This window comes from Pyrus communis, chromosome 13, assembly GCF_963583255.1.
Source record: "Pyrus communis chromosome 13, drPyrComm1.1, whole genome shotgun sequence".
Classification (NCBI taxonomy): Eukaryota; Viridiplantae; Streptophyta; class Magnoliopsida; order Rosales; family Rosaceae; genus Pyrus; species Pyrus communis.
In genome coordinates this window covers 18,860,544-18,887,032 of record NC_084815.1, presented here as the reverse complement: position 1 = coordinate 18,887,032, position 26,489 = coordinate 18,860,544, and the positions used below count along the sequence as shown (strand labels likewise).

The 26,489-nt window shown below is 36.4% G+C and overlaps 2 protein-coding genes across 2 annotated transcripts; both read left to right on the top strand.

Annotated features, from left to right (window-relative positions):
• The first annotated feature begins 224 nt into the window (after positions 1 to 224).
• On the top strand, positions 225 to 4,292 carry LOC137712805 (NAC domain-containing protein 14-like). Its single transcript, XM_068451971.1, has 8 exons — positions 225 to 536; positions 980 to 1,281; positions 1,430 to 1,735; positions 1,850 to 2,230; positions 2,421 to 2,882; positions 2,963 to 3,277; positions 3,362 to 3,676; positions 3,771 to 4,292. The coding sequence occupies exons 1-8, from the start codon at positions 371 to 373 to the stop codon at positions 4,101 to 4,103; spliced, it is 2,580 nt and encodes an 859-aa protein (XP_068308072.1). The 5' UTR covers positions 225 to 370; the 3' UTR covers positions 4,104 to 4,292.
• Positions 4,293 to 24,362: 20,070 nt separating this feature from the next.
• Positions 24,363 to 26,104, top strand: LOC137713942 (heavy metal-associated isoprenylated plant protein 30-like). The gene is made up of 3 exons (XM_068453304.1): positions 24,363 to 24,731; positions 25,323 to 25,398; positions 25,507 to 26,104. Exons 1-3 carry the CDS (start codon positions 24,564 to 24,566, stop codon positions 25,827 to 25,829), a joined length of 567 nt encoding a protein of 188 aa, XP_068309405.1. The 5' UTR covers positions 24,363 to 24,563; the 3' UTR covers positions 25,830 to 26,104.
• The last annotated feature ends 385 nt before the right edge of the window (positions 26,105 to 26,489 follow it).

Sequence of the window (26,489 nt, the reverse complement as noted above, 5' to 3'; positions counted from 1 at the left end):
ATAAGGTAGTATGAAAATATGGTACAAAAATATAATATGAATAGCAAGAGACGAGCCGACACATGGCGCCTCCTTTCTCTGCCACTTAATCAGCGGGGTCAAACAACAAAGATCCTCTACGACGCATACACGTACAAACCGCTCCCAGTCAGAACCCGGAGGCGTCTGGTCAACTCAGTCCACCAATCCGGAGCTTAGTAAATCGACATAAAAGCGAGTGAGTGACAGAGGAGAAAGCACAAAATTTCCGAACATAATTTATTCGACTTTACTCTAAACAAACAGCAGGGTTCGGGAGTAATTTAATTTTTCTGCGAGCTAGGGTTTTGAAAAGTTGGGAAAGTTGAGGAAGATCAGTGATAGGAGATATATGGCGGAGCTGTCGACGGAATCGCTGCCGTTGGGGTTTCGGTTCAGGCCGACGGACGAGGAGCTCATCAACCACTTCCTCCGGCTGAAGATCAACGGCCGTGATTCCGAGGTCCAAGTCATCCCGGAAATCGATGTCTGCAGATGGGAGCCCTGGGATTTGCCAAGTAATTGTTTTTTTCTCTGTCTCCCTCTGTCTCCCTCTCTCTCTTCCCCTCTCTCCATTTTTTGGGGTTTGAATTTATAGTCGTTGTTTGTTTATTTCTGAATAAGAATATTTGGTTGGCTGGATTGAGAATTTTTCCTTTATTCCATACATCACCAATGAATAAATCCTCCTTATTTTTATGTGGATTCCTTGCGTAATTCCACTGTAATTGTGATAATTATAAATAATAATTCAATCTTTTAATTACCCACCTCGGATATTGTTGTAAGGTTGAAGCTTTTAGCTGTAAGTAGTGCATATTTAATCTGCCTGAGCTGAGCTATGAATGGTAATTTTAAACAATATTACGAAATTTGGATTAACCAACTCGAATATAGTAGTAAAGCTTGAAGCTTGTAGCCTGTAGCTGTCCATAGTGTCAATTGCGTTGTGCTTGCGCAGAACTATCGGTGATAAAGTCAGATGATCAAGAGTGGTTCTTCTTCTGCCCCCGCGATAGGAAGTACCCAAATGGCCATCGGTCCAATAGAGCAACTGATGCTGGATACTGGAAGGCTACGGGGAAGGACCGGACCATCAAGTCCCGCCAGTGCAAGTTTGCCACTAACAGCAATGGCCAAGTTGGGATGAAGAAGACCTTGGTTTTCTACAGAGGCCGTGCCCCCAAGGGCGAGCGTACCAGCTGGATCATGCACGAGTATCGTGCTACTCAGAAGGAACTCGATGGCACTGCTCCCGGCCAGGTACTCCCTCTGCTTAATGCTTTGCCTTATTCACCCCTTCTCATATATATACTTCGAGATGATGCACATTTTGAAACTTACCTGTCCTGGAACTGATAAATAAATCCGTACTTGTTCTGAATAATGTTTAAATGACTCTCTGATACAGGGTGCCTTTGTTCTCTGTCGCTTGTTCCATAAACCAGAAGAGAAGGCTGATGAACCAAAGTATGACGAAGTTGAACAAACTGGTCTATCTCCTACCACAACTAAGTCTTCTCCTGATGAGTCCTCAGATATAGTTCAGGAAACAGCTACATCAGAGATGCAAGGTGAAAAGCAGTTGGAAGGTATCATGAGGTGGTTGACTGATAAGTCTGACAAAGTGACCCCTGATGCTTTTTGTCAGCTACCTGTTAACAGTTTTATGGCCTCTGATATGGAAGATCATGGAGCAGTAGAAACAGGAATCCAGGTAAGATGTCCGTGATATGTTTTGTTTTTGTCACGTTCAGTATTGTACTCCTAAATTTATACAAAAGTTTACAAATATTAACAACTAGTGACGAAACATGGTTCTCAACTGTAGGGCCATCTGACAATGGAAGAAAATCCGGCGTTCTATGAGTCTTTGGGCGGCCCGGTTGATTGCAAAGTCTTCTCGCTGTCGCATTCGCAGATTAATGCAGAGCTGGAACATTATGTGGGTTCACCTTTTACCAGTGACTTTGGCAATTATGATAATGTATTGCATTTTCAGGATGGCACATGTGAACGGGATGTATCCCTCAAGGAGTTGTTTGATGAGTTCAGCAATAGCCATTATGAGAGCTCCTATGAGGAGTCAACTAGTCAGAAGAACTTGGTCATTGGAAATGAGACTTATCTATCTGGTCATGCATGCACCACGCCACCAGGAAACTCATGTTTCAATGGTGTATGGGGTAACACAGACGCCAAAATTGCCCAGGTATGGGTAAAATAAATAATTTCTTGCTTCTTGTAACCCCAATTTTGGTACTTCTTGGTTGTTTTCCTGTCTAGCATGCTTAGTGTACTTCATGAAATTGAAATTCTAGAATTAATCTTTTGAAAATAATTCGTAGTATATTTAGAAATGAGGTCTAACTGTAACCTTTTGCTTTGTCCTTGTGCACCAGAATGATTTGCAAAGGAGAGCATCTGGCTTGTACAATGAGCAATTTGGCTCCGAGGTTCTGCTGAACACCTCATTTGGTTATTGGCAAGCTAAAGCTCAAGCATCATTTGATGACCGAAAACCTAGAATGGGAAATATGACAGACATTTATTTATCTCAATGCTCATTTGCTGAGCAGTTTCCTGTGAATTCAGTCAATGATGTGTCCAATAGTTTGGATGGATCTACCAGTTGGAAGAATCTTGATAACCACAGCGGTGATGATGTTGGTGGAACTGGAATCAAGATTAGGGATCGACATCCTCATCTACAACCAAATATAGATAACTTTGTAGATCAGGGCTCTGCTGCAAGAAGACTTCATTTATTAGTTGACCGTTCAGTTGGGTCAATTACCAATGGCAATGAGAGCGAGGAAAACTACAGCAGGGAAGAAGATGAAGTCCAATCAATTATTACAGAGGTAAGGGTGTCCTTGTGAAGCTAACTTAATAATTCTTGTCGAATGCATTTATCTAATTTTACACCGACTGTTTCATGCAGACTAGAGAGGATATACAGCAGAGTCCTACTTCTGATGAACAGGAGGAAGAGCATGCGATATTCGGCAACAAAGAAGAATGGTCCAGTACGAATAATTCTATTAACCATGGCTTTGATCCTGATGGTAGAAGTAGAATCAAGATTAGGCCTCACCAGCCTCAACAACAACCAAATTCAGACAGTTCTGTAACTCAGGACACTGCTCATAGAAGAATCCGTTTGCAGATGAATATTTCATCCGGGCCCGTTGCCAATAGTAACGTGAGAGAGACAGATTACGGGGGAGAAGATGAAGTAGAATCTGCTAATACTGAGGTAAGGGTCCTTGGGACACTACCTTAATATCTCTGTTGTTGCTTCTTATGCATTTTCAAACTTAACTCTATTTGTTCCATACAGGCTAGAGAAGCTATACAGCAGAGTCTGACCTCTGATGAACATGAGAGAGAGCATGCGGAAATCAACGATAAGGAAGACTTGGCCACTATGAAGAATTCCGTCAACTATGATTCCAATGTTGTAGGTAGATCAGGAATCAAGATGAAGGCCCCCAAGCCTCAACAACCATTAAGTTCAGGTGATTCTGCAACTCAGGCCCCTGGTTCTAGAAGAATCCGTTTGCAGATGAGTACTTCACCTCGGTCAGTTGTTGATAGCAATGTGAGAGCTACAACCCCTGCTGAAGAAGATAATGTGCAGTCAACTATTTATGAGGTAAGGATGATTAACGAAGCCAACATAAGCATTGTATATACATCTGTTTGGTGTTCCCATAAAATTCTAAACGAGCAATATTGTCTCCTTACAGGTCAAAGAAGCCACGAAGAAGATTTCTAATTTCGATGAGCAGGAAGCAGAGTCCCGTCTTTTGAAGTCAGACATGGGCAGGAAAATTAGCGATGGCTCACCAACAGAACTGGTTGATGAGAAGAGGGCTGCTGAAGAAGCCCCAAGAAAGTTGAGGTTAAGGACGGGAAGGGACGGTGCATCACCCAGCAGCCATATGGGGCTGTCAGTGTCTTCGAAGGAACTGCCCAAACACCACGGCCCGAGTCCTACATTTGTTATTTTGGTTGGTATTCCTTTAGCCGTAACCCTGTTCATAGCATTTAGTGGGATTTGGATGACATTTAGATCTTGACGTTGCACGGAGGAAGCCATAGATGATAGGCATAGGGGCTTCATTCCACGATGTGTTTCAGTTGAAACGGGTTGTTAGGCTTGTAAATTGCGTTCTCATATGAGCGTGCGGATGTAACCTTAGATGAGATAAATAATGACAGTTTGTAGTTTGATTTAGTCTGTGTTTCCATACAACTCTGTTTTTCTAGAGTTTAGTTGTCTTTGTTTTCAATGGAAACATAACGTATGGGAAAATTAGGCTCCTCCTCTTGCAAGTAGCCACTCCTACTTACCCGCCAATATCAGTTTGACAGTGGCAGAAATTTTTTCATGTTTTTAATATGTTATGTTTGCACATGTCTAATTGTGATTTAATAAAGTAGAAAATACTATTCGTTTCCGAGAAACGTGCCAAGCTGTGACCTAACTTATATTAGTGAAGATGTACGGTGTTGTTCGTTGCTTACTTCACAAACACGGTAAAGTGCTTGGGACAATCGTCTACATGGCCGCGAGTGACTCAACCATTGATGCAGTGAGGCCACATTCGCAAATGGCTGAGTCACCTGATCACAAATGAGGAGTCGTTTACAGTGACGGACCCAATGTTGAAGGTCAACTTCTTTTACACACAAATAAACGTGAAGCGTATAATTTCAGCTTATTCACAAAAACATTTTGTTGAATAATTATGAGCTTCTTGTTGTCAATCAAACTATATTACGTACATATCATCAATTAGCAACATTTGCCGAAGCACTTTGATAAGTTATGTCAAGAGCCTTTGTCAAGTGATGCCTAAATATACCTAGTAGACTAATCAATCACTTGATCGACACAAAAGAAATTTGTAACAAACATTCAAATGTTCCTGAAGAACCTTCACATTTATTTCTCAACTTTCAGTTGATTCTAATACCACCTTAGTCTCAACGTACATTAGTTCATAATTGCTTACAGGTGACATGTAAGTGACTTATTAAAGCAATGTCTGTAAATGACATAACATTCAGTTATTGTGACCTTTTGTTTAGTAATATAATGATATAAAATTCTATCTGCATAACATTATATTATTAACTTTGCACAATATAACAGTGAATTCATGTATGCAAATTGCAGGGCGTGGCAAGGAGGACACGGAAGAGCAACTCTAGCGTATCAAAGGCCCCTTAAGGCAACTTACTATTGAATTCCCCCAGTGAACAGTAACTGCCTTTTGGATCTCCACTTCTAAATTGAATAGTCATGGCAATAGGCAATAATATATTAGTATTTTTTATTTTATAAAATAATAAAAAATAATTATATTTGTAATTTCGGATAGGATTTTTAATCGGTCTCATTGTACCACGTATCATTAAATAAGAAATTACAACCCAAAGTATTTGAGAAAATATAAAATTGTGGTGTAAGTTGGAAGATAATGATAACACATTTATAGAAAAATTAAATCAATTTTTTTTTTTAATTTTTTTTCTTCTGATTTTTTATTAATTTTTTACATTTAATTTTTTCCTTTTTTATTAATTTTTTACTTTTTTTTAATAATATTTTATATATTTTATTAATTTTATAACGTGGTTGATGTCACCATGACATCAACTTGCATCAGCTAGCCTTCAAGCTCTCGGGCTGTGGATCCCCGCCTAACCTGTCCACCGAGCCTTCCCCGAGCCCTATCACCCTCATGGGCTGGAAGAAGGGAAGGTGGCTATTGGGTTTTTTGGGTTGCCTGTCCATCGGGCTATAGCCTTCGGTGGAGTTACTCTAACAAAGGATAAAGAATGAGAAAAGGCAAGGACCAGTGAGTGACCTACATGTTTTGTTCTCTGCTTTCGTCCTTTTTCTGTAAAAATTGGGTTAAAAAATAGTCCAGATAAATCCGAACCCTGAACCTCCAACGAGTCACCTCGTGTCAACGTCCACGTGGCAGCCAAGTAGCAAAGCACACTGAAAAAACTAGAAGGTTCTTTGGATATGGGAAGATTTTTCAGTGTGATCAGAACATGAGATAGTACATTACGTGTCATTATCTAAATAATGAGATATGTGTATTAAAAAATTAATAACTTAAAAAGTAAAATTTCTTACCATTTATATAAAAATACGTAATGTACTATTCGTAATTCCGTCATAATGAAAAATCTCTCAATATAGTGGGGGGGGGGGGGGGGGGGGGGGGACCGTAGGGGCGCCGTTGTTAATGCTCAATCCCAAAACCCCAAAACCGAACCATATGAGATCGCATGTCCTTCCACATAAGTCCACTTCCCACCACCTGCTTTCACGTGGTTATGTATTTCTATAAATATACAAAACCCTAAAATCTAGAGAGAGAAAGAGAAGGGATAAGGTGAGGAATTTCTACTGTCAAAAGCTTGTGTCTTTGATTTGTATTTGATGCTATAGTTATTGGGTTTTTGGAGTTATTAATTGGGTAATCGAGAAAATTCCAAAAAGATGATTATGGTGGCGGTGCTGGCGGAGCTGATGGAGGAGTACACGGTGTTGCTGGCGAGGGTTTTGGAGCATTTGTTTCATTCCGCGCCTTTTCCGAGGAGGGTTCGGTTTCTGATCCTCAGGAATCTTCCCTTTGCTTCTTCCTACCCGCATCATCCTCCTCCACCTCTGGTTGGAGCCCCTGCTGCTTAAACCATTCAAGAACAAGGCTTCTTTTTTGTTTAGCGTGTAAGGGTTCCTTGGTTAATTTTCTTTTGCTTTTTCTAATGTTCTTTACGGAAATCTGATTTTGTGTAAATATTTGGAGTTATTTTAACAACGTTGGCGTAAATTTGATTGCTCGTTGATGGATGAATGGCAACTGTACTTTGTTCTGTATTCTTTGAAGTTCATAACTTCGGATTGTTCTGTAAGGTATGCCAACGTATGAGATGCACTGATATTTGAACAATTGGATTTGAACTGTTAAAATCTTGTTGGGTTTTGAGAAAATTGTGGTTAACCCACTAAATTAATCAGTGATGACTGGTGTGTGGAAAAGAAGTGCGTAGAAGGCCACCTAATCTTTAGCTAGAGAAATGCGAAGTAGAATTTCTCGAAAAATGGGGCTCTTGTTGAATTCTTTATTACCTTAGATTTTTCAGTAAAATTATTTATAATATGAATATAAAAATTAATGTTAAATTGTGAAATAAGAGAATTTATGAAGAGACTTTTGTTTCATTTTTAGGGGTTCTTCCATTATCATCATTGTCAACCTAGTCACATCACATCATCATGATAACCCTTGTACGTATCCTACCATATTTTGTTTTAGGGAATTCATGGATAATCATCATAAAAAATTACAAGCCCATTAAGTTATCCTTCAAAAGAGTTCAAGTATTCAACTCAAGTCCACGACTAACTGGGACACAGCCCTTTGACCAAGCAACCACAAGGTAAACTACCTTTCAACTTGGGCCACGAAAATAGTTTAGAGTCCAGTAACCCTAGTCCAGCTGCACACGACTTGGGCACCAAGTTAGGTTTGAACCCTTGTGTATCTAGTGAGGTTTTCACTTTTCTGTATTAACAGTTGACCTCAGAGCATGCATAATTTTGCTAGGGAGCGGTTTTCTCTTTTCTGTATTAATAGTTTGGAAAACAGTAGTTAGTGTTTTTTTTTTCTTGAACAAAGGATATTAAGGAGAGAGGGTGGGCTTAACTTCACAATGGGGTAGTAATAATGTGGTTCAAATTCGTCTTTAGTGAGAATCGAACTTAAGACCTCTCACTTACAAGTGAAGACGAATACCACTAGATTGTAGTACTAAGTAGCAAAACAGTAGTTAGTGTCAAAACAAAACATTTCCTTCCCATTTAGTGAATTTCGGAAGGTACAATGTCCTATATTTTGGGCAAATGTTTTTTTTTTTTGTTAAACGATAGATCTTGTCAAATTAGATGTTAAATATTCTCGGCAATGTTAGAGATACTATTTTTTTAGACTACAATTATAAATCATCTTATGTTGTTAAACTTTGAGTCGGTGCAATGGCACTAATCAAAATTGACACTCTCTCTAAATTTGTTTTTTAACCAAACAATCTTCTATATTATATATATTATTAAGAAAACACACATTGTCAACCTTTTTGCCCACTTTTTCTTTAGCCCCTTACTTTTGAATACACAATGTTGAGATGAGGATGGCAAAATATTAATTTTGTACCTTTTTTTTCTATTTTGTCCTCACTTTTGATACATAATATTTACATAAGAAGGAAAAATAGTAATTTTGTATCAAAATATTTAATAAGATAAAAATATGCACTTATTAAGAAAAATTGTCCCACCATCATTTTTTCATATAGGTAAGTGAAATCACGATGTTTTTTGGATAGTTTGAATGAACTGAAGCGGTTGCGCTTGAGGAGAATGTGGGAGGAGATAGGCGGTTGTTCACACACACAAAGTGTGTGCTCTCTGGTAGTGTTATCTATACTGAGAGGGTGGTGGTGTTGGTTAAGCCTCACAATGAGCTCATAATAATATGGTCTAACTTCGTCTTTGGCGAGAATTGAACATAAATCATCTCATTTACAAGTAAAAAGAAATACTACTAAGCCATAAGTACATGTCTAATTCAATAGATGATCGTTTGAGGTTTTATCGTAAAACGCATTGATACTCAACTTTTGATGTAACAAACATCATCATGATCTTACTTCTTAAAGTAACATAGTTTCCTTCAACAAATCCAAAATATTCCAATGTAAATTGCCTGTCAATAATAGATCAAGCTCGGTCTACATCAGCATACCTCAACGAACAAACATCGTCTCATAGACGAATATGTTTTGAAAACATCAGTCTTTCTCCATACAAGAGTTCAAGGTTTAAATGTGATAGGAAGTCAATAAAAAAAATGTGTTTGGAAATAATACACAACAAAGATTAAGGTGCCAATGAAGACTTGACATATGTATGCATAATTGTTGACTAATTAAATTGATTCTTAACAGTCGGCACAGAAGATCTTGGTATAGTTAATTGGATTTGGATCCTCACCTAAGCAAAGGAGACGGAGCCTCCTAACCCAAATACATAGGCCGTTGGATTTTGATCTAACGGCTACAATTATTATAACTTTTAGAGAAGCCTTTTGTTTATAGTCGTCGGATCAAAATCCAACGGTCCGTGTGTTTGGATCAGAAGGATCCGTCTCCCTTGCTTAGGAGAGGATCCAAATCCTAGTTAACCTAGTCTACATATTGTTTGCTCATACATAAAACTCAAGATATTGTTTCACATTGTGGTTAGGTTTTTTTTTTTTTTTTTTTTTTTTTTTTGTTGGGTCAAACAATAAATTTGTTAGATTATATATTAGATTAGGGAGCCGACGGGATATGAAGGCACCACATGATGCAAGAGCAACATTCTTCTCCACTACTGTGGTAGAGAGCCACTTACCACATTGTGGTTAGTTGGTCCTATCACCTTTAAATTAATTAATTTTATAAATATGGTGATATTACGACTTCATCTAGGGGTTTGGGAAAGTTTATTCTCTGGATGAATCCGATGCTGTTTTACCAATAAATTACAATATGATAGAAAAGAAAAAGAAGAGACTGAGGGATTGATGGTCTTACAAATGGCACAGATTAATTCCCATATTGGAGAATGGAAGGAAAAGCATGTTGAAACCACAAAAGGAAAACATGGAGTGAACAAAATTTTCTGTGGGCAGGAGGAACTTAAGTGGTTGCTGCAGAATATGTTCCAACTTTTATTTTATGGACCATGCAAGCCCGGGCAAGCTTTCTGAGTTCCCATGTGTTTGGAAGTACAATATGGCCCAGCGAAGCACAAAAGTTGCATGATTTGTTTGAATTTCCCACTAGATTGTCAGGGACAAATCTAGTCTTTGTATGATTTTATGCGAAATTTAAACAGCAATCGACCACGTATTGGAACTTCAAGGGCTTTCTCTTTAGCGATTTAAAATTGTTACATTATCATCTAAGGGAAAATATCTTTCTGGTGAAGCTAACCAAGAAGCAGGTGGTGGATTCACTTCAGCAAGTAGCTAGAATCAATTTGTTAATAGACATCGAGGAGCAAAAACTAATCCGGTATGTTAGTGTAACAGTATCTCTATGATTGTGCATTATTACTTCCGAGTACTGCTTCAGATGGACATCATAGTGTATGCAAGTCTTTCTCTCGCATAGGCTTAAAGACATCATTGAATTGGCCTTCGGAATCAGCTCAATTGGTAAGATTGGGTGGGGAAATGACCATCTTAGGGCTGCTCTCCTATACAGATGTTTGGCATGACATGATAAATAAATCTGGTAATTTCTTATACGACTTGTTAACACGACATGAAAATAACGGGTTTTGGATCAACACGATAACTAATTAGGTCGTTATTGGATCACACGATAAGAACCCGTTAATAACGGGTCCTTAACAGATTCACACAAAGGTGACACGCGGGTAATTTGTTTTAACACGTTAAGAAAAAAATTATTTTGATGATTTTAATTTTTTAAACTGCTAAAAAAACTTACTATAAAATACAATACCCATTTTGTATATGTATATATTGTATCTATATAAATTTTGAAAATTTAAGTTTTATTTATTTATTTATTTTTATAGTTTACTATAGGCAAAGAGAGATTAAAAAATTATAAAACACATTAAAAATAAAAGTATCAAGTAATTTAAAAATACCAAACACATTAAGAAAAATTATAGTAATTAATTTACAAGTGCGAAAAATGTGAAAAAAAAAATGCAAAGGCTTGTGATCGCATCCTCTAAGCTTTGAGTATGGGTATATTATCGTTTGAATTTTTAAAACCATACAATACGTCATGAATAGTATTTTTAAGGGAGTTCAAAATAAATAAAATTCATAATCATTAATGTACAAGTCTAAAAAATGTGAAAGCATATATAAATGTCCAAGGTTCATCAACCTTGAAATGCAACTCCCTTCATTTTGCATATCCCTGAATATTTGGTATTTTATAGTAATGTACTAATACTTTTTCATTAAGCTCTTATTTTGGAGTATGTAATATTTGAAAGACAAATGTTTTTTATTTTATTTTTTATTTATTTATTTTTATTTTTATGTTTTGAAGTAATATTTATGTGACAATGTGGTATGCATATACTAATTTAGTATTATGTTTTTTTTGTTTTTTTTATGTCAATTATGTTTTTCATTTTCATTATTTATTGATTTAAAATATATTTTCTTTAACGGGTAATGGGTCGGGTCATATTACCTGATAATTTTAATGGGTTGATTTCGGGTCGGGTCATATTGTCGGTTTATTTTAACAGGTGTTACACGACACGACCCGTTAAGATATCGGGTATGATAATGAACACGAAAAATGACACACCCCGACCGAGAATGTCCATCTGGACTCTGAATTGAGTTGTGATGGACGACACCTGAAAGGTAACGAAGCTATAAAGTGTAGTGAGGTGGAAAATGTGAATAAATTTAAACCTAAAAGTGACTAAATGGAAGAGTACGCATGTGAACGGGATTGAACCCAATTCACACGTGATGTTAGAGCATAAGTAAAGTACAATAAATTTGATATCTCGTCCCCAAAATTAGTAATTTATTTTATTTTTGGCGTATTTTGAAGATTTAATTGAAACTAGTTCGTTAAATTCTCTGGTTTCGAGAAAATGAAGTGAAGGGTATTTTTGTCATTTTGAATCTTGACCTTTTCGATCAACTCTTAAGTTGTTTAGGTAGAGCTTAATTCCACGAGTGCATAGGCGCAAACAGATTTCAAGTTAGAACGAAGAAGTTAGAGACGTTTGAAGTTTGAGGGCATTTTGGTAATTTGGCCAAAATGCTATAAATGGAGGGGCAGCTCCTAGAATGTTCTACAAGGTTTCCAAAAATTGAGCGCCTGATTGCTTTTGGGTGCGATCAAGTTGCTGACCCGCCAACTTGACTTGTTTCTCTTCCGTCTAACCTCCGTTTTAGGTGATCTTAGTGTCCATGGAAAGCTCTTGACGAGCCCTACATCTATGTAGTGTTAGATTTCCCATTTTCTTTTCCATTTTCCCATTAGAGGTAGCAAAGTCCCATGGGTTTCGTGATTCTAGCAACCATTTCCTTTGAGTGAGGTATGAAACTTCATTTACTCTTTATAATCTTCAAGTTAGTATGCTTGGTTCTTGCTTTTGTAGTCGTTTTAGTGTTAGATGTTTAGAACCCTAGAAATCTAGTTTTCTCTGGTGAAATTGGATAGTTTATGGCTTCAATTTGTCATCAGCTTAGTTGTGAAAAGTGTTTCCCTTGTTAAGCTCTAGCTACCCCGTAAATTTGAGCCTTTTTGGTTAAGGTTGAAAATTCGGGTTTACAAACCCTCCACCTTGGCTACCATCGTGTGTGGCGATGCATAGGACCCGTCCACAAGTGTTATCTAAGTACCAAATACCTTTTAATGACCTTGTGAACCTATGTCTAGCTCGGTTTCTCGAAATTCAATTGTTTGGTGTTGTAATCAAATTGGACCGCCACTCGTTTGTATGATTGGTAGACATCTAGCTGTTATATCGTTGTCAATTTGTAGATTTTTGTTGGGCTTGATGGAGCTTAGTTGACTCATCATGATGACGTGTCGTTCTCGATTGATGTAAGCCTTGATTTATGTACAAATGGCACTTGGCTTTGGTTTGTGTGCTGGTTTTGTTAAGTTGCCTAAGTGGGGTATTATGTGTCATATTAGGTTCCTTGGAAGTGGAGTTGGTGAATCTAGAAGCATAAATAATGTTAGATCCCACATCGCCCAGGGGAGTGATCCTTATATATATATATATATATATATATATATATATATATTCCCATCCCTACCTAGCACGAGGCCTTTTGGGAGATCACTCGCTTCGGGTTCCATGGGAACTCGGAAGTTAAGCGAGTAGCGCGCGAGAGCACTCCCATGATGGGTGACCTACTAGGAAGTTCTTGTGAGAGTTCCCAGAAACAAAACCGTGAGGGCGTGCTCGGGGCCCAAAGAGGACAATATCGTGCTACGGTGGAGTTGAGCCCAGGATGTGGTCGGGGCCTGGACCAGGGTGTGACGAATAACCTAGGTGAGTGACATGAATATTTTGTAATATGATTATTACCCATTAAATTTCTTGTTATATAATATGTGGATATAACATGGATTTACAAATAATTTTATAGGAATGTGTGCTACTATGCTATGTTTACTAGATGATGCCTCAAAAATATATTTATGATGTGCTTGGTTAATCTGCACCATGAAGCAGTGGTACATAGATGGTCTTGCTTGGTTAATTCGCAATTGGGGACCATACTACTTTGGGATCGTGCTTGGTTAATCAGCTATGGGTGATCCTTATTATTTGGTATGGCCATATGTACTTGGGGGTGATCATGCTTGGTTAATCTACGTTGAGTGATCATTACCTATAGTATTCATAGGAGTGACTTTGCTTGGTTAATCTGTTGTGGGGGTCACTACCTACATGATATTCTCAGGACTGGTTCTGCTTGGTTAATCTGCAATGGGGGGCCATATCCTGATCGGTTGCTTAGTGTAGGCTTCGGCTGAATTGTGTCTCTCTATAGCCCTAGATTATTGTTTATTACATATATGAAAGATGAGATTGAAGCCCTGTGTAGCTCAATCTAGAAAATGGTGATTAAATCAAATAGTTTACATGAAGATATTGCCTAAAAGTGAATGATTTTGGTTGTGACTCATTCCTACTCGTAACAAAGAGATGCAATGAGGAAAAAGATACCAATCGCATTCCTACACATGATTATATTATTGATGGTGTGTCGTTCCTACACAACTTCGAGTTGTATGATGACTGAATGTTATCTCGATAGACGTGTGGTGAGATTCGAAATTGAATAACCATTCCTATACGTAGTAATGAGGCGTATGGTGGTTAAATTATAATATATATGGAAATTGGACCCTTGTCATTATCGGAAAATGATGAAAGGCGAGTGATGTGTCACAATCCGAAGAGAATGACAGAATAATATTGACAGTGATCATATTGAATGTTGATACGGTATACAAAAGAAGTGTCATGTGTGGGCGTATCACTACTTTGACATATAATCATTTGCTATTATTTATATTCACATATGTTATATTATTGTCACTCACACAAGCTTTGCAAATTATTCGAGTTTTGCTTTGCCCGGTGCGCCATTCCATTGGCGTACGGTTATTTTGCAGGGTAATGGGTAGTGGTTAAAGAAGAAGATTGCATGTTATGTAGTTGTGTGGGTATCGCACTAGAGAGTAGGTATTGCCACCCTTTGTTGTGAGTTATTCTGTTGATGCTCTGATGTATATTATATGTATGAGTAAGTGACTATATATATTTTATATTGTACCACTACAGTCCTCCGTCACGTGACGATTTCGGGGTGTATCTCGGGATCGGGGTGCGTGATAGTAAAGGTAGGATAAGAATTATACCATCGAAGGTAATCACCTATACCAAGATTTGCCAAGAATCTTCGTCGGCACGAAAGCTCTGTTACTAAAACTTGGAGGGGTGAAAAACAAAGGTGAGTGGGCCTAAAAATAAAGTTTTGTAAAAACCTTTTCGAAAACATAATAACCCCACACCATAAAACAAGTATAGTTTCCACATATAACATACTACGTGTGGTATGAAAATACTTACCGTAACCAGCAATATCTCAATAATGCAATATGTCACGACATTTCGTAAATAAACACGTGGTAATCGCATGATTTCGCATAAACAAACATATCATATCAAATGCTTATTGACATATGTTAACACATGAGTTCATGTAGAGATATTCTGACATAAACAAGACGAGGTGTAACAATGATATACGCTATAGTACTACAATCACGTGAAGACTGGCGCTGTGTGCATCACATACGAGTCCTAATTGCCTATAGCAATCTAGGATATGATTGTCACCTATAATGGATCCAAAGTAAGTGTATGGTGCGATGTGAACATACACATGAAAGACTGGCCTTGGCCCCAAGCGAGTACTAACACCAGTGCAACACACGATGAGTAGATAATGTAACTATGATCATGCAACAGTAAATTGATAATTCTAGTCAACATATCACTATTCACGTCCCCAAATATAATTAAGGCATCCCACAGTAGTACGCATGCATGTGCATCTTGCAGGATTCAGAATAATTTCATAATTCTCAACCTTACGATCTTTCTTATAAACGTTAATTTAATTATGGCAATCACGTAGAAAAATTATTATTAAATATATGTGAAAAATAAACAAATATATATACTATATAAAAGAAAAGACTCACTCATAGATACTTGTGAGGTCGCAGTCGCTCGAATTAAGAAAGACGGAGTCTACGATAATAATCGCACCTAAGCATAATACTGAGACTCGTTTGTAAAACTCAACTAGAACGATTCAATTTGAAAAAAAACGAAGTGTGGATTTGGAATAAGGGCATCAAAATACGCTAAGAATGGTCCCAGACAATTTTCGTAAAAAGTCAATAGTTGGTCAACCTCGAAAAGTCAATTGAGCCGCCCTTATGGTCAAGTATGTTAAAACTTTAGAATTTCACTAAATGGATGCCAAAAATGGACTCAGGACGTCGAAATTAGCCTTGGAAGGTTTTCGAGAAAATTTCGAAAAAGTCAACAAAAGTCAACTAATAGTTAACTAGGAGTTAACGAAATATTTCAAGGAATAATCCCTCTAAATTCTAAATGGATTTGGGTTGGATCTTTTTTTTTTTTTTTTTTTTTTTTTTTTTTCGGGTCAGGCCAACTTGATTGCCGGTTTTTGGAAAATTTGGGCGGATAACAAAATGAGGTCCGATTAGCTTGGTTTCTCAACTATTCTTCACATTCTACCTACCAAAACGAAGCTTAGGAGGAGAGGAAGGGAAATATACCATAACTAGGTCCTGCCACGCCAGAAAAACCTGCAAAACTTAGGTTCCTTGTTGGAAAACTTAGGAAAAACATCTCCCTCGTTGTTTTTGCATTCAAACATTATCATTCTTCTCAAAACTACTCCAAAGGTACACCAAAACACGTCTACTAGGTTATAAAGGGTTTTCAAATGTTACCTTCATTGGAATCGATGAGATCTTCATCGGGAAACCATCGCTCCTAGCCGGAGCTCCTTGGCTCGACGGCAGTAGCTAGGTTCTCGGGATGGTTGCCCATACAAGGTGTTTGCAGGGGTTTACCCTCATGGTGGGTTGACGATGAGGAAGGATGGTGGTCTGGGTTGTTCACCAGAGGAAGAACGGCGATGGTGTGGTCGTTGTTGTCGAGGAGAGATATGGGAGAGGTGAGGGAAAGAAAGTAGAGAGTTGAGTGAGATGAGAGTTAAAGATAAAGAGTGAGAAGGAAGAGGACACAAAGATAGAGAGTGAGAAGGAAGAGGACACAAGGACAAAAGGGAGAGGAGACCCATGTGGGCGGGCCCCACGGACACAAATATCCCAGAAAAAATAATAAAATAATAAGGATGAATATCTAGAATATTGAATTTACTAAAATACGTTTCTGCTTTGCAGTTCCGTAAAATCTTCATCGTGGTTCCAAATTCGATTCTGCTTGCACCCACGCGTTTATAGCGATGAGTACTACGAGAATACGAGAAAATAATAGTTCATACATGTCACAAAATGACGGTCAATAAAAGTGAACATTCTCGCTCTAAGGGCATTTTCGTAAATTCACTCTTTTAAAATTAATAAAATCGTAAAATTAGGGACGGGTTGTTATAAAAACACGACACAAATGTCAAATGTCAAAATTTAAATGGTTCTACTACTGGAAACTAAATTTGAATTTAAATTTTGTATTTTTCACTTTCATTTATTAGTTTGTTTTAGAAGAGTTTGATTCTATTTCAAACTGTCACTTTTAAACTCAATATAAAGTGAAGGGTAATGTTAGAGACACTAAATTTGTAGGCAAAATTTGTCACTAATAGGAAATGAGCATGTTTATCAACGCTTAAGTAATAATCCAATAATCAACTTCCGTGTCATTTAGTTTACAAATTTAGTTTTCCTAACATTACCCTAATGTGAAATATACATAAGGCTAAATTATCTAGCCTAATTACTCTGAAAGTAAATTTTATCTTGGTAAACCGCCCTTGCCAACTCTGTCACTTCTGCAATTAGATTTTTGGGATTCTCAGCTTACACGTTTGTTTCATCTTCTTAATGTATGGCTTTTTCTTAATCATTTGTTTTTGGTATTTTGCAACTTGTTTTGTAGATTCTTACCTATAAGTTAGAGCATCACCAGTGGAATCCCTAAATAAGGGCAACCACCTTATAAAATGTGTATAAAACAAATAATCAGAAAGTGAGTCCTTAAAGTATAAGGACTCATCGGATGCATAGTGCATGTCCTCACATATAAGAACTATATAGAAACAACCTTGAGTGGAAAATGGGGCCTGCAATCTTGATTGAAGCTTTTAATGCTTTTAATTGATTAAAAAAATGTTAACATACATAAAAAAATGTGCACCTTGAGTGGAAAACGGGCCCACAATCTTGATTGAAGATTTTAATGCTTTTAATTAGTTAAAAAAAAAAGGTTAACATAAACAAAAAATATGCACCTAATCAAATTATCACATAAAATCATAAAAACTTCAAATTTAGGGATTCTACTATAAGAACTCTCATATCGGGGGCAATATTCCTTTAGGGGCACAAAAATTGCCTTTAAGTCCTTAAATGAGTACTCAAAAGTGGTGGTGGGAGTTCCTAAATAGGGATTTCCATTGGAGATGCTCTTAGGCTTTTTTAAGAGGGGTTAGGTCTCTTATTCCCCCTCTTTTCTTTGTATTTTTATTGTTGGTTTTTTTTTTTCAAGTGTGGTTACGTTTATGCCCCTACTCTTTGCTTGTTAGTTTTTCGTTCTTTTATGAGGCGTAAGGTTAGAGAAACTTGAACCCTCCTTTATAGGTTGGCCCAAAGTCCCCTAAAATAGGTTGGCCTCCCAAAAACCCACTCCACCCCACAAAATAGGCTAGCCCAAAGTCCACCCCAACTTCTAGGCCGGCCCAAAATGGATTGAGTGAAGAACCAACCTATATGACATCATGCTAACGTTAGCTGCAGGTTGAGTCCTTTTTTGTGGTTGACAGGTGGGATCACAGGGGCGTGGGCACGCGTTCCAGCCTTAAAAAAAATTGTTAGAATCTCACTGTGGGCCATGTGTCCACTTTAAGGGCTGTTGGATTTCAACCTTTTCGAAGTCCAATGGTCCAGATTAATTGACTTAATAAAAAATTATAAAAATTGTTTAAAAATACAGAAAAAAATTAAATGCATTTTTTTTTATATAAATACCTAACCATCTTCTACACTTTCGGAAAATAATACGTAACGTGACAAGATTGGTTAAAAATTCTATCCGAAACTTAAAATAAAATTATTTTATTAAAAATTTAATAATATTTTAATAAGAATTGACTAGACTATGGGGCATCTCATTTTTTAGGGGTGGAGATTCACTTGACCAAATAATGTTTGTTGCAGTCAATTACTATTCATTTGGGTGGATTAAATGGACTTTAGGCCAACTCATTTTTTAGGGGTGAAATTGCTCTTATGTCCCCTCACTAGGTATAACTTCTTTTTTTTTTCTTTTTTTTTTTCAATAAAACCTCTCTGGTAATGTCAAGGTTCTAAAATGCGCTAGTTGGGTAGCGGGCTGAGTATAGCGTCTAGGTGTCTAGGCGGGCAGGAAGGCACTTTTTTTTTTTTTTTTTTATAATTTTAATTAAATTCAATATATAACATATAATAACATATAAATAAATGCTTACTTATACTTTAAAAAATACATAATTATATTGAGATACATAAATTGCAAAACAGGACATATATATTACAAAAATGTTACTCTTACCATTTATTTGTACCATCTTTTGACCATCTCTCTAATAGGGATGAGACTCATATGTGATTGTGCACTCTACCTCGATTAGAGAGATGATACAAATAGATAGTAAGAGTATCATCACTTTATAGATTACTAGCCGCTCCGCACGCGCTCACACACATGCGAGAGACATTTTTTCTAATCATGGGCGCTACACGCCCCTAAAGATATACTGTATTAGCTGTTTACCATTCGTGTTCACTAGGTATAGACATTAATACTTTCACTATAGTTTTAACTTAAGTTACAAACAAACTAAAATCCAATTTGGTCAAATAGTATTTCTCCAAGTTCAATGAAAATTGATTATTGCGAAAAACACATGCTCTTCTTCTTTTAACCAATCCAAGGTCGAATAAAATTGGTTCACTCTCTGGAGTGTTTTGTACTAGCCCACATAGAACAATAAGCATGGAGATCATTGTTAGCTACAAAAAAAATAGCAATTTCTACCTTGATTAAGGAAAAAACTTAAACTCGTTCAAATGTTGTTATGAGTATAAAATTAACAAATAAATAAGACAAAATGACCTAACAATTCAATCTATATTCATTTCTTGATCCTCCCAAATTTTATTTCCATGGGATAATGGAGAGGTCAATATTATTATTCTTGAACTAATATTGTTTAAACCTCCGTACCTGGAAGAGAAAAACACATAAACAGAGTGAAGCTAAACATGATGTTCCAAATCAGTCTTGCAAGGAAAAAAATGGAAACTATAAAATAAACCTAGCAACATATATTCATTATTTCTTCTTCTTTATTTATTTTGTTTTTTTTTTTGAAGGCTAATTTGATATTAAAACTGATCTAATTTGAGCCTCCAAATCATCAAGCTTGTCAGCATAATCTTATCAAACCAACTCCACAGCCTTCATGTGTTCTTCTTCTTTATTCATCCATTCCTCCCTCATTTTCTTCATCTCTTTGTTCAAGCCACGACTTGAGCTGTGGTCATTGCCAACATCCATGCTAATATTAACACTCTTAGAAGGGAACTATGACACATGATTTTACTTATGTTTTTCAACCCACTTTTTTAAATATATATCAAACTTAAAGAATAGAGAAGAAGCTAAATGCAAATATTCTAAATGTTTACTCTTCCTCAATTTGGAATGTTGCGTTGAGATTCCAAGTATGATATTGGAAGTGAACACAATAAAGCGATAAGATAAAAAGGTAGCAAATTAACCAAGATAGTGAAGAACATGAATAATTAAGATTACAATTGGGAAAACTCGAACCTGTATGACCATGCTAGTGTTTGACAAACTCAGATTGTTCCTTCAAACATGCATAGAAGCGTCTTTAGCCTTGAAAGATACATCACAGTAGCATATTATTGCCCAAATTTCTATCCCTAATGTAAAAACTTGTGCCAATAAAATTAATAAACAAAGAAAAAAGGATAAATGAATGAACAATTAATAAGAGAAACCCATCAAATGTCAGCCTCTCCTCTCTTTTTGTGCAAAACCCTATGATTTTAATACTTTATAAGCAATCGTGGCTTATAGTTATAAGAAAATTTGCTGGAAAAGGAAGAAGAACAGAAGAAGAAAAAAATGAGAGAGAAGAAAACCAACCTACACTTGAAGTACCAAATGTTTTTGTTTGCCCGTTTAGGTTTCGCGTTACTTTTCCTCAACTCAACCCTACAAGTCAACATCCAGTTTCTAGGGTTTTCAATCTCCGATCACCACCAATCCCCAGATCCATGGCGATGGCTTCAATGTATTTTTGTTGCTAAAATTAATCACCAACGTCACTAACGTTTGGATGAGAGAGCAAACTCTTTGTGGTACTTAGTGCCCGTAACCTCCAATCTTTAAATATAATGAAACTGCTATGACTTGTTGCACTATACATACGTCTTTTTTCTGCTTCTTCAGTACCATAACATTTACCAATGGCCTCCGCTGGGATATCTGCAGTTTGAGATAAATTGATGGAATGGCCTCCGCCTATCCTCCTCGGCAAAGATATCTAACAATTTGAGAAAAACTGATTTGCAAACGTGGTGGAATTTGTCTCTTCCACGTTTGATTTCTAAATTGTACAATATTACTATTTTGTTGGGCGGTTTTTAATTATTTTCTGTATCAAAGTAAGGACATGATTGGAATATTGAAAGTTTCATCTATTTGGGCTTCTCACTTTATATATGTAGATAAAGTATTAGAACATACTGAAAACATGTGAAACAATTCTATAGAGTATAAAGTATTAGACATATTGAAAACATGGGAAACAAACATATAATGAGTGTTTATCCAAGTATTCAATAAGTCTCATATAATTTACTGAAAAAATAAAATGCAAAATAAAAGTTATCTATTTTCTGTGCAAATGAGAGTTGTGACTTAAGCGGGCCCCTAAGTAGGTCCATATGCTCTTTCTTAATTTTTAAAGGCTTAGGAATTAATAGGGGAGGTGGCTAGCTGCCTAGCGCCTATGCGATGCTAAGTGGGAAATTTTAGAACAATGGGTAACATTCAGGTTTTCATGAAAAATATTGAAAAATGAGTTAGAAATAGAATTAGGCTCTTACTAAAATTGAGGTTCTTATTTGATAACTATTTAGTTTTTAATTTTTTTTATCTACATTATTTGTGTTTAAAATAGAGGAAAAATACATGAGAGAAATGAAGAAAATAGAATGGAGGAAGAATTTTGGGTATATATAGAATAAACATTCAAGGATGGAGACACAAATCAAAACTAAAAACCAACAACTAAAACTATAGTTATTTTAACTTTCTAGATTTTCTTTTCACTTATTCTTCGGTAATTCTTCTCTCTCTCTCTCTCTCTCTCTCTCATTGTCTTTTACGTCCCTCATTTCTTCCATATATTTTCTTCATATCTTAAACACAAAAATTTAAAAATTAAAAATTTAAATAATTACCAAAGGGGGTCTAAATCTTGAAGAAGCACACGATGCTCTTCATGTCGACTACGCCTCAACTTCGAAATTTTCTGATTTGAAGCAGAAAAAATTCTGGTTGCAGCTGTAAGTCTCCAGCTAATTCTTTAATCTCACTCAAAGTTTTATTAAAGTTATATGTAGAAAACCAGGCATCTGTGAGCACATTGTATGGCGGAAAGTGATCACTGAAACTACATCGCCATATTCTCTAGCTAGGACAGAATGTCTCATCTCCTTGCTGCATAATATATATTATTGGGATGTTGGGATTAATTGTTAAAATGCCTCTAAGATTTTACGTGTGAATTGCGCCCTGCCTTTCCAGCTGTCTCAGTGCATTTTCAACACCAACAGTACTAGGAAAACAATACAAAGTGTTTGATTTCGAAGAACTAGTATATTACAGTTTAGTAGAAATGTCTCAAGTTTGATTTATATGAACGTAAAAACTTTTTGTATTTGTGTTGAGCTCAATATCTAATTATGACTTGGCCAATTATGTGCTCAACACAAACTCCCTCTTGTTAGAGGAGAATATCGTTGTATAACTAGGAAAAAAAATAAATTAAAAGAAAACTTGATGATGCATGGCATCGTAAATTATTTATTCAGATGAGTTTTTTTTTTTTTTCCTACTGTTTGTCCCCTAAAGTTTTATTTGCCATGCACAACGAATAGTTTGTCCAAAATTTAAACAATAATGCAGAAATATTCAGGAAAGGCAGAAGAACAATATTGAAGCATCAAAACCTTACCATTAAACCAGAATTATTCCGAAATTCCTGTAATAAGAGGTAAGAACGCATACGCAGGATTACGTGGATAGCATTCTTCCATTTATTTTCTAAATTCTAAGAATTAAAGGATAAAATAGAATCTTTAGGTTTTATGTACTTTTTAATTTAAAATATCGGCTCGAAGTTCTATCAATAAACTAAATAGCTACAAAATTATAAACAGTCCCCAAAGTGCTAAACAAAATGATGGCAATTTAATTTTGGGAACTTTAACGAAAAGCTCCGGATCCTATTCATTTTAACGAAAAACCACATTTTTACACTAAAAAGTCAATCATGATACTATTCACTTTATCCTTTATTTTATCCTTATCGTTAAAACTTAAAATTTTCAAACTCTTTTTATAAATCAGGATTAACTTTTTAGTGTAAACATGTTTATAATTTTGTAGCTATTTTGTTTAGCACTTTGGTGACTGTTTATAATTTTGTAGCTATTTAGTTTATTGATAGAACTTCGAGCTGATATTTTAAATTAAAAAGTACATAAAACCTAAAGATTCTATTTTTTTATAATATTTTAAACTACCTGATTCGATCAGTGTAAGAGACAGGACACACTTCTCTGTCTAATTGACTAACTCATATATTCTCCGAAAAAATCCATTTATAATAGGTGTCACATCCCCGTCCAGACCCCCATCACATCTTGGGCTCAATTCCACTGTAACACGATATTATTCGCCTTGAGCCTCAACTACGCCCTCACGGTATTGTTTTTGAGAAACTCACACTAGAACTTCCTAGTCGGTCACCCTGAGTCACCCATCCGGGATTGCTCTCATGGGAACTCGCTTAACTTCGGAGTTCTGATGGAATCCAAAGCCAGTGGGCTCCCAAAAGGCCTTGTGCTAGGTAGAGATGGGAATATACATATAAAGCTTACAGGATCCACTCCCTTGGGCGATATGGGATGTAATCGGAACTCCGAAGTTAAGCAAGTTCACGTGAGAGGCATCGTGCTAGGTAGAGATAGGAATATATATATAAGGCTTACATGATCTACTCCATTGGCAATGTGGGATGTAACAATAGGCTTGTGAAAATGTAAAACCCCTATAGGCATATATAGCTTAATGTGGGAGTAGGGAAGAGATCCTCTCTGGATCTCTCCCACCAAAACCCACCAATCAATTAATCTGAGCTCTTGAAATTTGATCTAATAGCTACAAATGGGGGGTCCCTTAAAAAGATAATAATTTTAACCGTTTGATCAAATTTTAAAGACCTGAATTAATTGATTGATGAGATTTGGTGGAAAAGATCATGAGAGGATGTCTTTCCGTGGGAATATACCTTGTTATTAGACTTTCTAGATAGATGGTGCTTACTGTGCAGAAGTTTTTTTCCACAATGATGGTTAAAAAACATATATTTAGAATATATTTTTCCCTTTGCATCAAAAACCCAAGCTTCCAATTCGTTTGTAAGTTCATCCATATCCTTATAAGAAAGGATATATTCTCTTCTCAGTGACTGCAGTCATGTTAGCTTGACCCACATCTCAAGCATTAATGTGAGGATTTGGATACCATTCCCTCTCTAAAAGTTCTAATAATATTGGGGTCCCATTCCCTAAAACCACAAGATTAAACCCCAAGAAAGCCGCTAAGTTGGAATTGTTTTTAGACAGCTTTGGAATATATTACCAAAGGGAGATCAAACCTAGGGGAAAGGGTTGCCAATTGCCAAGTCCAAACAGGAATATCTTCTAGGCCTGGGTTTGTCTTAGAGTTTCCCTATCTATATCTTTCCTTCTTATGTATATATATACACCACTAGATTGTGGTTATGGCAACCCTACTAAAGAGAACATTTGGCTCTTTCATATCTTCCATTGCATACTACTCGTACTTTAACAACCAAGATCATCACCACCACCGTCACCACCACTACGAAAGCATCATCAACAGGAAAATCAAACACACCATGCCAAGGGGTCGGCCGCTTTCACTAGAGGTTCGGTTTCATCTCCGTTGTTTTGCTTTCGTTCTTTCAAGGTTTCTCATGTGTGTAGCTTGAAAGTTCATCATGCATGGCTTCTCTTCCTATGTATATACAAACATGCACACACACACACACACACACACATGTATTTGTACAAGCCCTTAAAGTACTATTTGTTTTATTCATATGAGAAACAAAGAACAAAAATCTTTCTCGTCAATTGTGGAGAGAAATCGATTTGAGAAACCTCGTTCCAAAGTGGTTCAAAGAGTAATGAACATCATGTTTTGAGCAAACTAAGTTCCCAACCCTGATGGAGACCTCCAACCATCCAGTTTTGTTAATCATGTATGTACTAATCTCTTTATTGATCACGTTTATTGTAACACAAGAATAATCATGATTCATGAGGTATATAGGTTTAATCTGCATCCCAACATGGCTTTTCTTAATTCCTTTTTAGCTTCTAATTAATAACTGCTTAAAGTATAAAGCTTCTTGAAAACAACAAAAAGAATGAAGGAATAAAAAGAAAGGAAGGAAAAACCAAAACATGCTTTTTGCAAGATGAGAACAGGTTCTGAAATCGTGTTTGCTTTACAGACTGTGGAGCTCAAAGTCAGGATGTGCTGCACTGGCTGTGAAAGAGTTGTGAAAAATGCCATTTTCAAGCTCAGAGGTACACTCTCAAAATAATCATTCATTTTCTGTTTTTGAAATTATTATTGATTTTTCCTCTGGGAATAGGGGAATTACAGCGTACAAATTGTATATGTTGTGTATTCAGGGATTGATTCTGTGGATGTGGATCTACCAATGGAAAAGGTGACTGTAATCGGGTACGTTGATCGCAACAAAGTCCTCAAGGCAGTGAGGAGGGCTGGAAAAAGGGCTGAGTTCTGGCCCTACCCCAACCCTCCATTGTACTTCACATCTTCAAGTGACTATTTTAAGGACACAACCAATGAATTCAAAGAGAGCTACAACTACTATAAGCATGGCTACAATGTTGGGGACAAACATGGAAATATTCCAGTGACTCAGAGGGGAGATGACAAAGTTAGCAACATGTTCAATGATGATAATGTCAATGCTTGTTGCCTTATGTAACTCTGCTACGCAAGTAAACAAAGCTTATGCGACGGAAATATATGTGACTAAGAGAAATATATATGTAATTCATATGTAGTAGATATGCATGGTTTAGATGGAGAGAGAAAATAAATAAAGAATTTGTCAATCTCCATCGTAGTGTTGTACAATATGCAGGTTTGGTTTCATGCTGAATATTTGTAGGTGGGGAAACTATCAATGGAACAATTCCAGGACTTGATTGTATGCAGCTTTTGTTCCATGATCATGTTTTGTTTTGTTTTTATGTCTTTTCTCCCTCCATATTTCATGATTTGGATTAGATTATGACAGCAGATTATTATGGCATTTTCCATCGAACAAATACAATGGTTTATGGGATGGGACAATGAGAAGAACTTTTATGCAACGAGTATATATGTCATTGTTATGTTGAAAGTCAAAATAATGTGTATATGCTATAATAAAATTAGGTAAGCCGCTAGTATAATTCCCAATCTACAATTTTTCTATTTATTTAGATATAAATAATTTTAATATACAACCACAATGACATACCCGTTATATAAAGGTGCTTCTCAGCATCTCATGCACTACCCCATAAATTGATCCCTCATAAAAAGACATACACTTGCTAGGAATTTTCCACTTTTGTCACCGTCCAACAACCCTACAAGG